Source organism: Sminthopsis crassicaudata, chromosome 2 (assembly GCF_048593235.1).
Source record: "Sminthopsis crassicaudata isolate SCR6 chromosome 2, ASM4859323v1, whole genome shotgun sequence".
Classification (NCBI taxonomy): Eukaryota; Metazoa; Chordata; class Mammalia; order Dasyuromorphia; family Dasyuridae; genus Sminthopsis; species Sminthopsis crassicaudata.
This window is the reverse complement of record NC_133618.1, coordinates 508,056,616-508,069,701: the sequence shown is the minus strand read 5'-3', so window position 1 is coordinate 508,069,701 and position 13,086 is coordinate 508,056,616. Positions and strand designations below refer to the sequence as shown.

The 13,086-nt window shown below is 40.1% G+C and overlaps 1 protein-coding gene across 1 annotated transcript in view; it reads left to right on the top strand.

Moving 5' to 3' along the window:
* DIPK1B (divergent protein kinase domain 1B) overlaps positions 1-13,086 on the top strand; it is a 43,474-nt gene that overhangs the window by 26,633 nt on the left and 3,755 nt on the right. Inside the window, exons 3-4 of the mRNA XM_074294077.1 lie at positions 8,605-8,712; positions 10,077-10,253. Of these exons, the coding sequence (XP_074150178.1) occupies positions 8,605-8,712; positions 10,077-10,253 (285 nt within the window). The remainder of the gene's footprint in view (positions 1-8,604; positions 8,713-10,076; positions 10,254-13,086) is intronic.

Genomic DNA, 13,086 nt, shown 5'->3' with positions numbered 1-13,086 from the left:
GATGATTTGAATATTTAAAATGTTCAAAACGTCTTAGTTGTTAAAAGTTGTTGTTAAAAGGTAGGGAAACCCATTTCATACTACTTGGTATTTTTAAAAGCATATAATAAATGATACATATTCTTTTTAAAATTGTTCTACTCCTCTATGGCTTCTTATGCATTAGAAAAAGTTTTAATGGCTCTCTTTCTCTTTTTTTTACATTCCATACATTACATCCTTTAGCATCTCCTCAATTAAAAAATTAGAAAAAGGAGGCAGGCAGGGAAAGCCCTTGTAATAAAAAAGCATGGTCCATCGAAGTGAATTTATACAAGATCCTTGTCCAAAAATGTGCTTCTTTTCCTGTCCCCGGGGCCTCCACCTCTCTGTTGGGAGGTGAGGAGCATGCTCCATTATGGACATAGAGAGCTAGGGCCCCTCCATCCATCAGAGTACACAGCTTCTTCCAACAGCTCCCTCAGTTTGCCCTCCCCACACTCCCCCATACCCACCTCCCCTGGGGACATCTGGTTTCTTTCTCGGTTTCACCACAACCCCAGCCAGACACACTGAGCATTGTGGGCCCCCTGACTGCACAGAAGCCACATCAGACACTCTGGGGAGAGGGACAAAGGGCCTTGTGTGTGCCTGGGGGTACAGGGAGAGACGCGCGCCCTGGCAGCAAGGAGCTGTTTTCTTTCATGTGTCCCTTTGGGAGTTGCTTCTCACCCCCTTGACTCCCCATAAAGTTCAAATGGTTGCCTTTCAGGGAGCTTTTCCCGAGATCTCCATCCTCCCCCCTGCTGCTCAGGCTCTGAGGGAGTTTTGGACCACTCGCTAGCCTAGGAGCCAGGGTCTGCCTGGAGAGGAAAGCCTGGGGACCGTCTGCAAGAGAGCTTCACAGACTCAGCCCCAACATGGGCCTTGGTGGGGGAGGAACTGCTAGCACACAAGAGTCAGGGGGCTCTTGGCCAGGGCAGTGTAACTGTGAGCTATGGACACCAATATTTTCTCCTTTTCTTTATGCCCTTCTCCAGTTTGCCGTTTTTCTACCTGCAAGCAAAATGTAGGTAAGCTGAGGCAGTTAGTATTGAAATGGTGAAAAAAAATCAAATAAAGGTCTGAATGACCAACAAATGGACTTCATGCCCTGAAGGAAGAGTAGCTTGTTGACCTAAAAAAACCTCACCACTGAAAGAGAAAAAGCGAAAATATTTGGAAATCTTTTACCCACTTTTCTGCTTTTTTTTCTCTATCTTCATATCTCTAAGCCCAGGGTGCTTATCCCCCTGTCTTAGGCCTATGTCCAAGTAGTGAGATATTCCATAGTTATTAATTACCCTGCATAGGAGTTTTAATTTTTTTTGTGTCATGGAACAATTGGAGAATCTAATGAAGCTTATGGCCCCCTTCTCAGAAAAAATGCTATTAAATTCATAAAAAGCATGCTATTACAAAGAAAATTATTATATAAAAATAAAATAAATGAAGATGTTATCTGCAAGAGTAAGAACTGATAAATAGAAGTATGTATATATAAAATTATAGATATATAATATACCCACATATATAGCTCATATATCACATATATATGTCACATGTCATACACATTATATATATACTTACACACATATATCTGTGCCTACTGGAAGGCATCTGTAGGGCAGGCAGAAAAGGGAAGAAAAACAGGAAATTTACATAATAATTTCATTGTATATTTGAAAGGAATAGCATGTTGAACATAGATTTGCAGTTTCAGATACAATCATCTTTTTTATTGTACTATCTTTATAGAAATACTTATTTTATTCCATAATTTAAAAATAAAAAATATGTTAATGAACCTGAGGTAAGGATCATATTCTAAGACTTTTCCTTGCCCCAACATCCCAAATTAAATACTTGGATAAAATACTTGTAATCGGCATTATTTAGCAGAACAAAATTACACCCCACTTGGGGAAACAAGAGATGGACTAGTCTCACCTCCTCATTTCCTAGATGGTCACACACACTGAACGAACCCAAAGACTTAATTCAGTTCACACAGTGAGTTAGTGGCAAAGTTTGGGATTCAGTACTTTCAGCCCAGTACTCAACTGTCGCCTGGAAGCTCTCAGCAAAGCATCTTCTCCCCTTGTGGCCAGGCACCTCTTGGGCTTCAGTTAAAACTCTTGGTGGAGGAGAGTGTGGATCGGTACCATAATAGAAGGAAAAAGAAGAATCCAAAAGCTCTGCTCTTTATACGCATGACTCCATAGAAGGCTGCTGCTGGACTTTGCCTACTTGGGCTTGGGTTTGGCTGCCAGCTGGGGTCCTCCATGAGGTATTGAGTAGAAGTAGTCTCACCTATGAGTTAGCACAACTGTACAGGCCCAAGGGGCACATTCCAGTGGTGTCTAGTAATTAGCACATTCCTTTATATATATATTATATTATTTATATTTATATTATATATTATTATATATATCATATATGCTATATAAGCTATACTATAATATTATATTATTTATATTATATATGATATATAATCTATAATATAATATTATATATTATATTATTTATATTATATATATCATATATGCTATATAAGCTATACTATAATATTATATTGTTTATATTATATATTATTATATATCATATATGCTATATAATCTATAATATAATATTATATATTATATTATTTATATTTATATTATGTATATATAAGGGGCACATTCCTTTATATATATATAAAGAGAGAGACAGAGACAGAGAGAGGCAGAGAGAAAGACACAGAGACACAGAGAGAAATATAGAGAGAAACAGAAAGAGACAGGAGAGAGAGAACACGAACAACTAATTCAGGTAAATGCTCTAGGAGCCCAGGGAGAGAGAGATCACTGTGGACTGGAATGGGAAGGAAAGCCTTCCTGGAAAATGGAGAGCCTAATATGGGCTTGCTAATCCTTTCTCTGCTTATCCTATTTCTAAAGTGATCCTGCACCTGGAAATCCTATCCTCCCCCTCCCCCCATCTTTACCCCTTCTCCTCCGATAAGGCGCTGGGATCTTTAGCTGTGTTTCCCTCTGACCCTACCAGGTAATGGGCTCATTAGCACAAACTCTTTGCAGCCCCATTTTAATTAAGGGCCCGGCTCCATCTGTCAAATAGAAGCTGGTGATAACTAAGTATTGACCACCTCCCTGCTGGGACTAATTTATTTATCTTGCTGTTAGATCTCTGCTGTCTGTGGTAATGGCGAGTCTGGGATGTGCAGCTTTCAGGAGGGCCAAGACGGTCGGCGCTGCCTTTGTCGCTGTCCCCCATGGAGGCCTGAAGCAGGATGGGAGAAAGGGCAGGGACTTGACGCCTCAGCTGGGGGCGGCTGCAGTGTCAGCAGAGGAAGTCTGGACGTGATGAATGTGAGGGGAGGCGTGAGGGACTCGGCTGGTGTAATGCGACCCGCAGAGATATTAGGGTCACCTGTGTCAGTCACCAAGAATTTATTAAGCACTTCTTTAATTCTAGGCACATGCCAAGCACTGGTGACGCTAGAGAGAAAGAACAAAAGCAAGGGCCCTTCTCGCAAGGAAGCGTGTTCTAATGAAGGAGGCAACATATCAATTGCTAGGTACATCTGATATGCCTGTATATACATATGTATGTTTATATATTCATACAGAACACACGGAATACAACTATAGACTCTTTTTAAAATTTAAGTTTATGATCTTTTGTTACATTTTAAATTCCAAACTGTTTTTCTCCATCCCTTCCCACCTCTGCACTAGAGAAGTCAGCCAATAATGCAGATTTATAAATATATGTAAAGACTATGGGATACATACTATTTATCAGTAGTTTCTCTGGAGGTGGAGAACGTCTTCCTTTAAAGGTTTGTGATTGATCTGAATATAACTCAGAAAACTTGCTGTTCACGTATTCTTCAAACAATATTGCTGTTATTATGTACAACATTTTCTTGGTTCTGTTCATCTCATTTTTCATTATTTCATTCAAGTCTTCCCGTATTTTTCTAAAATCATCCAGTTCATCAACTCTTATACATAGTTGCATTCCATCATAATAATATACTACAACTGGTTAGTCATCCTCCCAATGATTGAACTGAGACTTGAAGGAAGGAAAAGGCAGAAGTGAGGAGGGAGGGCATTCCAGGTGTGTGGCTCAGAAAGGGTGAGGGGTCACCATTTAATAAAAAAGCTGGAGAGATCTCTAGAAGCACAGCAAAGTTTATTTTATGTTCTCCAAGAAGGGCGTCCCATCCTTTGAGCAGTCTAGAGAGCGAGCACCTCCTGGGGGCAGGGTTAACACTTTAATCCCTAACGCAGATACCCCCTCCCACCACTGACCCTCATCCTCATTGGCTGAGCGTCTTACATTCTAAACTCAGGAATTACCCAAGAAATTGAACTTGACCAATAAGTACATAGTTGCCCATATTTGATTGAAATAGGGAGGAAATGATGACATAGGAGGATAGCAAGAAGGGGACTTAAGTATGCCCTTGAAACAATGCTCAAAGTCCTTCAGGCCTACTCAAACTCTGAAGTAGATGAAGCCTTACTCGATTTTCACAACTGTCTTGAAAGATCTCACCTTATCTTGTTCACAGGCATGGGAGACAGCTTGTGAAAAGGTGTGGAGATGGGGAATTACAAGTAGAACAACGTCACTGGACCACAGAGAATGAGGGGGAGTAAATCTGTAAGAAGCCTGGAAAGTAGGAAGAGCTTTAAAGGCCAAACAAAGGAGTTTAAATTTTATCCTGGAGGTAATAGGGAGCCATGGAAGTTCACTGAACAGAAGGGGTGACATGGCAAATCCTCTCTTTAGAAAAATCACCTTGGTAGCTGAGTAGAGGATGAACTGGAATAGGAAGAGAATTGAGACTATTGTGATAGCCCAGGTAAAAGGTGATATGGGCCCAAACTAGGCTTGAATTTATGTAAATAGAGAAAAAGGGACATCTTTAAGTGATGCTGTGAAGGTAAAAACAGCAAGATTTAGGAGCAGATTGGATATGTGGAGTGACAGGAAGTTGTGGATAATCTTGAAGTTGCTTTGAGTAGTCGGGAAGATGATGATACCCGTTATAGGGAAGTTCAGAAGAGGATTTTGGAGGAAAAATAATGAATTTTCTTGGGATGAGATACTTGTGGTTCATCTACTTCAAGATGTTGGAGATGTCCAGCCTTCAGGTGCCCCCAACAGTGAACAGGAAAGAATGAAGTTTTGATTCCCCAAGGTTTTTCCTTTAACATTGTTTATTATATTATAGGATTTGGAATAAAGTGGTTACCTCTTGCATAATTAATATCCAATATTAGTTTAGCCACTAAAAGGTAATAACAGAACTTCCTTAAACACTTCTACATTAAACAGAATCACACATGATTATCCACCAAATTAAAAGGATTCAACTAAGGTTTTCCGGAGATTGTCTCAGACAAACTGAGACCTAGAAAAAACCTTAGCTTAAAAAGGTCAAGGTGTCCCACGACATTGGAGACCATCCCTAGTTGTTCTGACCCATGTCTTATTATTCAATTCCAGATGACTCTGGAGGAGTAAGTGGGGATGACGATTTTGCATAGTCCTGCCTCACTTAAATCCCATTCACTTGCAAGTCAAGACATTAAGCTTCTGATGTCATTGGTCCTCTTCAAGAAGGAAGGATGTTCAACAATAATAACAAACAATCTTAGGCACTTTCCTCCTCCTTGACAGGCTCTTAAGCAAGAATGACCAATTCAGGACCTCATGGTTTATTTTACCCAAAACAATTCAGACAAGATGAAATTGTATCCACTGTACCTATAATTATTTTAACATATGAATATAAATAAGTAAATATAAGTATTTATAACTAAAGAATTACTTCTGACGAAAACTCTATTGAACGATGTATTTGCTGGATGGAGAACATGAAAATCATTCTCTGGCATTCTTGGTCAACAAGTAATTCCACATAAAATAATCTTGTGATGCCTCAAAAGTCATTTTAACTCAGCTCCCTAAGTGCTTAATAGAAAATTAAGTAAGCTGTGTCTACTGTAGAGATGGGAAAACAGGAACAGAAAGCGTGCAGTCCTTGCCTGTTGTCATATACAGAGCCAGTGGCGTAACTGGACCAAGAACATCTTACTTGTTCCAAATCAAGGACCTGACATGAACCTCCTAGAGAACTGGAGCTGTGCGATTCAGGATCTGGAGTGTCAGCCCAGGGACCTTTGCCACAAAGGTTGTTTCTTTTTGCAACTGCTTTCTCTCTTGACCTTATTAACTCTCCAGACCTCCTCTCTTCCTCTTACCATTCCTTCCTTTCTTAGTCATCTTTGTCTTGTCCACTCCAAAATTTTATCATGTTAACCAATCTATTGATCAGAATGCTTATTCTTCACAAAGTTTTGTTGAGGAGACAAAGAATGACTCAACTTGGGACCAGGAAGGTTAGGCTCACATGCATGCACCTCATGGTAAATAATAATAGTAAATAAATCAACAAATATAAATGAGGATGATAGCACCTACTTTTAGCCTTTTAATTGGCTACAAGTCTTTCCTTATTCCACATCCATTATTCTGTTGTAGAAAAGTGATTTTCCTAACAAGTTAAGTCTGATTCTTTCCCATTCCCTCTCTTGTTCAGTGACCTCCAGTGATGCTCTCTTACCTCTAGAATTAGAATTAGACTTTTCTGTTTGGCATTTAAGTCTCCTCATAATCCAGCCCTTTGCTCCCTTTTCAATTTTCTCAAATCTCACCTCCTACTACAATCTACAGTCTAGTTATCCTGGCATTCTTGAATGGAAACACCATCTCTCATCTTCATATATTTCCATAATGGTTTGCCGCCTCACTTATAACTTTTGGCTTACTTGCCTTCTTTAAACACTGAAGCAAAAGGCCATTTCTTTTTTTGCTTTTATATTTTTATTAAAGCTTTTTATTTTCAAAACATGCATGGACAATTTTTTAACATTGACCCTTGCAAAACCTTGTGTTCCAATTTCTCTCCCCTTCCCCTCACCTCCTCCCCCAGAAGGCAAATAATCTGGTAAAAATATATGTTAAAGCCAATGTATGCATACATATTTATACAGTTATGCTGCACAAGAAAAATCAGATCAAAAAGGGGAAAAATGAGAAAGAAAATAAAATGCAAGCAAACAACAACAAAAAGAATGAAAATGCTATGTTGTGATCTACACTCAGTTCCCACAGTTCTCTCTCTGAGTACAGATAGCTCACTCCATTGGAACAGGCTGAAACATCTTGCTCTTGAAAAGAGTCACGTCCATCAGAATTGATCATTGCATAATCTTGTTGTTGCCATGTACAATGATCTCCTGGTTCTGCTCATTTCACTCAGCATCAGTTCATGTAAGTCTCTCCAGGCCTCTCTAAAAATTACTGGTCATTTCTTGCAGAACAATCATATTCTATAACATTCATATTCCACAAATTTATTCAACCATTCTCCAATTGATGGACATCCATTCATTTTCCAGTTTCTGGCCACTACAAAGAGGGCTGCCACAAACATTCTTGCACATGTGGGTCCCTTTCCCTCCTTTAAGATCTCTTTGGGAAACAAGCCTAGTAGTAACACTGCTGGATCAAAGGGTGTACACACTTTGATAGCCCTTTGGTCATAGTAAAAACCCACTTCTCGAAGGATGTCCTTCTAGGTTCCCCACAGGTGCTAATGTCTCCCCTTTTGGATTGCTTTGCAGCTCTTCTCTTTATGTGTATTGTATCTACCTGGTATCTATCTGGAATATATCTATTTATTTACATGCTGTCCCCCCCCCCCCAGTAGAATGCATGTTCCATGAGGACAGAGATTGTGAAGGTTTTTCTTTGTATTCCCAGCATTTAGTACATCTCTGGCACATATAAATGCTTAATAAATGTATGTTTAAGGCAGCTAGGTGGAGCAATGGTTAGAGCACTGGCCCTAGAGTCAGGAGGGCCTGAGTTCAAATGTGATCTCAGACACTTAACACTTCCTAGATTTGAATGTAATGAAATTACAATTTGAATTGACCCTGGGAAAGTCAATTAACCTCAATTGCCTCAGGGGAAAAAAAATTCCCTTTAAAAAATATGTGTATGCTTGCTAAGACCTAAGTGTTACCATGTATCTGAATTCTTTCCTTGCTCCTCCTCAGCTCTAATGCTCTTCACTTTTTGATATTTTACTTAAATATATGTCCTATTTTCTCTCCCAACAGAATAACTGCTTCCCTGGAGCAGGGGTTGTTATTATACTTCTGTCTTTCTATTCCCAGGGCTTACTACAGTAGTGGGCACTCAGTAGATTTTTGTTCGTTGAAAGAAGGTATTTGGAAGAAATGAGACTTGATCTGGCCTTTAAGAGACTGCTAGCTTTTGAAAAGTCACAGGGGTTGGGGAAGGTGTTTCAGACAGGGAAATGGAAGTCTCCAAAGCATCAGAGGTGAAAAAGGAGAGGGTGCATTGAGGATGGCGAGTTCTCCTAGAAAATGTGCTGGGGATATAGTTTGGGGTGGGATGTGTGCCCTCCCACTGGTCGTAGCTGTAATCCAGACGGGTCCCCCCCCATGCTGACCTAACCCCCTTTTCTTCCCCCAGTGCGATCAGTACAAGAAGGGGATCATTTCGGGTTCTGCCTGCTCTGACCTGTGTGACGAGCACACCTTGGTGTTCCAGCAGTGCCTGTCCCCATCTCCCACTAAGCAGGTAAGGCACAAGGGCCCTGCCAAAAGACTTTCCCCGAAGGGACAAGGTGGGGCTTACAGCTCGATGGCTGTGTCCCAGAAGAATCCCCCCCAGAAGGGGGTGTGAGGGACACTGTGTCAGAGGTTGACAGGATTTCCCTGACATTTTTGCCTTGGGTTTTGTGGAATGACTAAAGTTAACAGGAATAAGGTGTGAGGGTCACTGATTCCCATCTCCATATGTCTGAACTCCCAATCCCAGAAACAGACTAAGCCCCAAACTCAGATGAGGACCAGCGGCCTGCCCTTGGCCACAAATGTGTCCCTAGCTTCGGCCACTGGATTCTTCGCTTAGCACAGAGAACCTCAGTTTGTCTTCACCACTGACCCAATAGTGGGGTCCTATTTGGGGACCAAACAGCCAATTCGCTGGAAGGAACTCCAAGCCTCCTTCACGCTGTCCAGGCTTATGTCAGGAGCCTCTTCATATTGATACCCAAGGAGTCCCAGGCTGCATTTCACAAATGAGAAACCTGCCCAGGCCTGGTCCGTGTGGGGTTGGGGACTCATATTTTGTATTGAGAATTGCTTCCCACTCTCTTTTATTCTCCTTACTGGATGCTAACAGGGAAAAGGAAACCTGCAGAAGGAGATTTTGGGGACTAAGAGGGTCAAAATCTATATAGTTCCCCTATCCTCACTGACCACTCAAAGGTGCAGAGGGTTGCAGATAAGTGGGAGAACTCTGGGTAAAGTGTAAGACCCTTTAGCCCAGAGGAAACCCACTGACAATGTCTGGTTTGGCTCCCCATTTCCCTTGTGTTCACACCTTTTCCTGAGAAGTCAGGGAAGGGGTGACCACCTGTGTTCTACTTGAAGCAAGGATACTTACAGCAGGGTGTTTACTCAGTGTGATTGATGAAGTAATGGTTCTCTAGTACACATATAGTGTGATATGGTGATGTAATGGTTCTACAGTTGGCACATGCTCAGTGTGCTGTAGTGATATAATTGTACTAAGGTATTTATTTAAGGGCTGAGAGGACTGGAGAGGAGAGTGTGTGTGTGAGCTCGAGCTTGATCTCAGGCACAGACTCCAGACTCCATCCTTCAGCCTCGTGGTGGCTCTCCTGCCTTCATCACTTCTCCACCTAAGACCTAGACCCATCCAGAGATCCTTTAGAAAGCCAATCTGGACACTCCACAGAGGGAAGGAAACTCAGGAGAATCTGTGTTCTTCCTGGCCCCAGCTATCCAGGGCTGGAAGTTACTAGGAATACATCCAATCATGTATAGACACTTTTTCTTAAAACCTACTTTGGTGGATGTGAAAGAAGAAAACTTTTCTACTTGGATAATTCCTCAACTCTTTTATTTTTATGCCAGGTGTACAGTGGAGTTTGGAAGGGGAAAGCGGTGATCATCAAATGTGGAATCACAGAGTCCTTGAAGGCTGAGAACAATCCTGACACAGCCCCCCGAAGAGAGCTGGTTCTGTTTGATAAGCCAACAAGAGGCACATCAATGGATGAGTTCAGGGAAATGCTTCTGAATTTTCTCAAAGTTAGTTGGGTTTGTTTCAGCAGAAGATCTGTTTTTTGCTTTTCTTTTTTTTACTAAAGCTTTTTAGTTTCAAAACATACGCATGGGGGGCCGCTAGGTGGCGCAGTGCTCTATTGAGCACCAGCCCTGAATTCAGGAGTTCAAATCTGGTCTCAGACACTTAACATGTCCTAGCTGTGTGACCCTGGGCAAGTCATTTAACCCCAGCCTCAGGGGGGAAAAATACGAATGGATAATTTTCAACATTCACCTTTGCAAAACCTTGTGTTCCAAATTTTTTCCTTCCCTTCTCCCCACTCCCACCCTAGACAGCAAGTAATTCAATATATGTTAAACATGTGTAATTCTTCTATAAATTTCCACAATTATGCTTTTGCTTTTCTTTTAAAGCCTGAGCACTTGGGTTTGGGGCTCTGTGCTTTAGGACAGATCAAAAAGATGTTCTTGGGCTCTCTAAAGACCCTGGGCAGAGTCAGTTGTGTTTATGGTTGGGGCAAGCTCTAAGAATGGCATCCATCTCCTACTTTCAGTCCTAAACTCTGACTAGATTGGTCTGTTCTCCTTATTGTCTCCACCCTTGACCTTAAGAGCTGACATAGCCAGTTATTCTATTGCCTGAGTCTTTGGCTTTAAATGAATAAATGAATCAATCTCCCACCATATTCTTAGGCAATACTGATTGGGTGCAAAGCCAGCAGAACTTACATAAAGTTGATCATCAGAGACTAAAAGGTCCAGCTGGTCTCTCCAGCATTGATCGGGTGGTTTCTGGAGAGACAGATTTATATATTGTTATAGCTAGAAAGTCACCTGGTTCAAATTCTTCATTTTATAGATGAGGAAATGGAAGTCCAAAGAGCTAATGTGAGTCATTTAAGGTTATATAGTGAGTATCACATTTGGAACTAAAAGCCAGGTGGATCTTGAGGGCTAGTCCAGGATTTTCTGCCACTTTAAGTCTCACTAAAATGTGCATAAACATTTCTGGGTCTTATGCCTTCCATTAGAAGCACTTTCTCAATAGCAGTTATTTTTTTCAATTAAATATTTATTTTCTGTTTCTCTCATCTTTTTCCCCCTATTGGAAAAGGAGGGAGGTAGGAATGGAAGGAGGAAGGAGACAGGAAGGGAGAGAGGAAGAAAAGGAAAGGGAAGAAAGGAAGGAATGAGTGGAAGAAAGAAAAGGAGGAAAGGAAGGAAGGAGAAAGAAGGAAAATCTTTTTCAATAAATAGGTTTATTTTTTTAAAATTCCCATATTAACCATGTCAAAAAAAAAAAAAACAAAACCAAACCCAGTCTATTCCACATTTTGAGTCCATTACTTCTCTATTAGGAAGTCAATAGCATTCTTCATTGTTGGGCCCCTTGGAATCATGGTTGGTTATTGCATTGATCAGAGTATTTAAGGCTTTCAAAATGTTTGTCTTTAGTGTTGTTGTTATGTATAAATTGTTCTCTCAGTTCTAACCTCACTTTGTGTCTTTCCAGGTTTCTCTGAAACTGCTTCTTTCATCACTTCTCATGAAACAACAGAATTTCATATATGATAATTTATATAATCATTACGTAGTTAGTGGACAGCACCTGATTTTCTTCAGCTCAAAGAGATGCTATAAATATATTTGTACATATGGGGCCTTTTGCTCTCTTTTTGATCATTTCTTAGAATGTAGATCTAATAGTGATGGTAACTAGTCAAAGGATATACACAATTTTGTGACTTTAGGGGCACAATTCTACATTACCTTCCAGACTCCACCAATAGTGCATTTATGTGCCTATTGGCCCTTCATCATCTGTCATGGGTGTGAGCTAGAACCTCAGACTTATATTTGTATTTCTCTAATTATTAGAAATTTGGATCACTTAAAATATAATTATTTATAGCTTGGATTTCTAAATGCAATCCATTCTTTTTTTTCTTTGGAAAATATTTTTTAAACTTCATTATTTTTATTTTTGTGGTCTGTCTTTTTCTTTTTCTTTCTTTTTTTTTAATTAATCATAGTTTTTATTTCCCAGATATATGTATGGGTAATTTTACAGCATTGACAATTGCCAAACCTTTTGTTCTAATTTTTCCCTTCCTTACCCCCTTCCCCAGATGGCAGGTTGACCAATACATGTTAAATATGTTAAAGTATAAATTAAATACAATATATGTATACATGTCCATACAGTTGTTTTGCTGTCCAAAAAGAATCGGATTTTGAAATAGTGTACAATTAGCCTGTGAAGGAAATCCAAAATGCAGGCGGACAAAATTAGAGGGATTGGGAGTTCTATGTAGTGGTTCATAGTCATCTCCCAGAGTTCTTTCGCTGGGTGTAGCTGGTTCAGTTCATTACTGCTGTATTGGAACTGATTTGGTTCATCTCATCGTTGAAGATGTCCATGTCCATCAGAACTGATTATCACATAATATTGTTGTTGAAAGTATATAATGATCTCCTGGTCCTGCTCATTTCACTCAGCATCAGTTCATGTAAGTCTCTCTAGGTCTCTCTGAAATCTTCCTGTTGGTCATTTCTTACAGAACAGTAATATTCCATAATATTCATATACCGCAATTTATTCAGCCATTCTCCAATTGATGGGCGTCCACTTAGTTTCCAGTTTCTGGCCATTACAAAGAGAGCTAATGCAGTCCATTCTATGGACACTTTTTAGATCTTGAGGAAAAAATTCTCTGGTGTGGTAGAGAGAGCATTTTATGAATGCTAAAAACAGAAGAGAGCTTTAATATTGTCTAGTATAATGATTAACTATAAAAGATTTGGCTACTCTGATCAGTACAGTGATCCAAGACAATTTTAAAAGACTTATAATGAA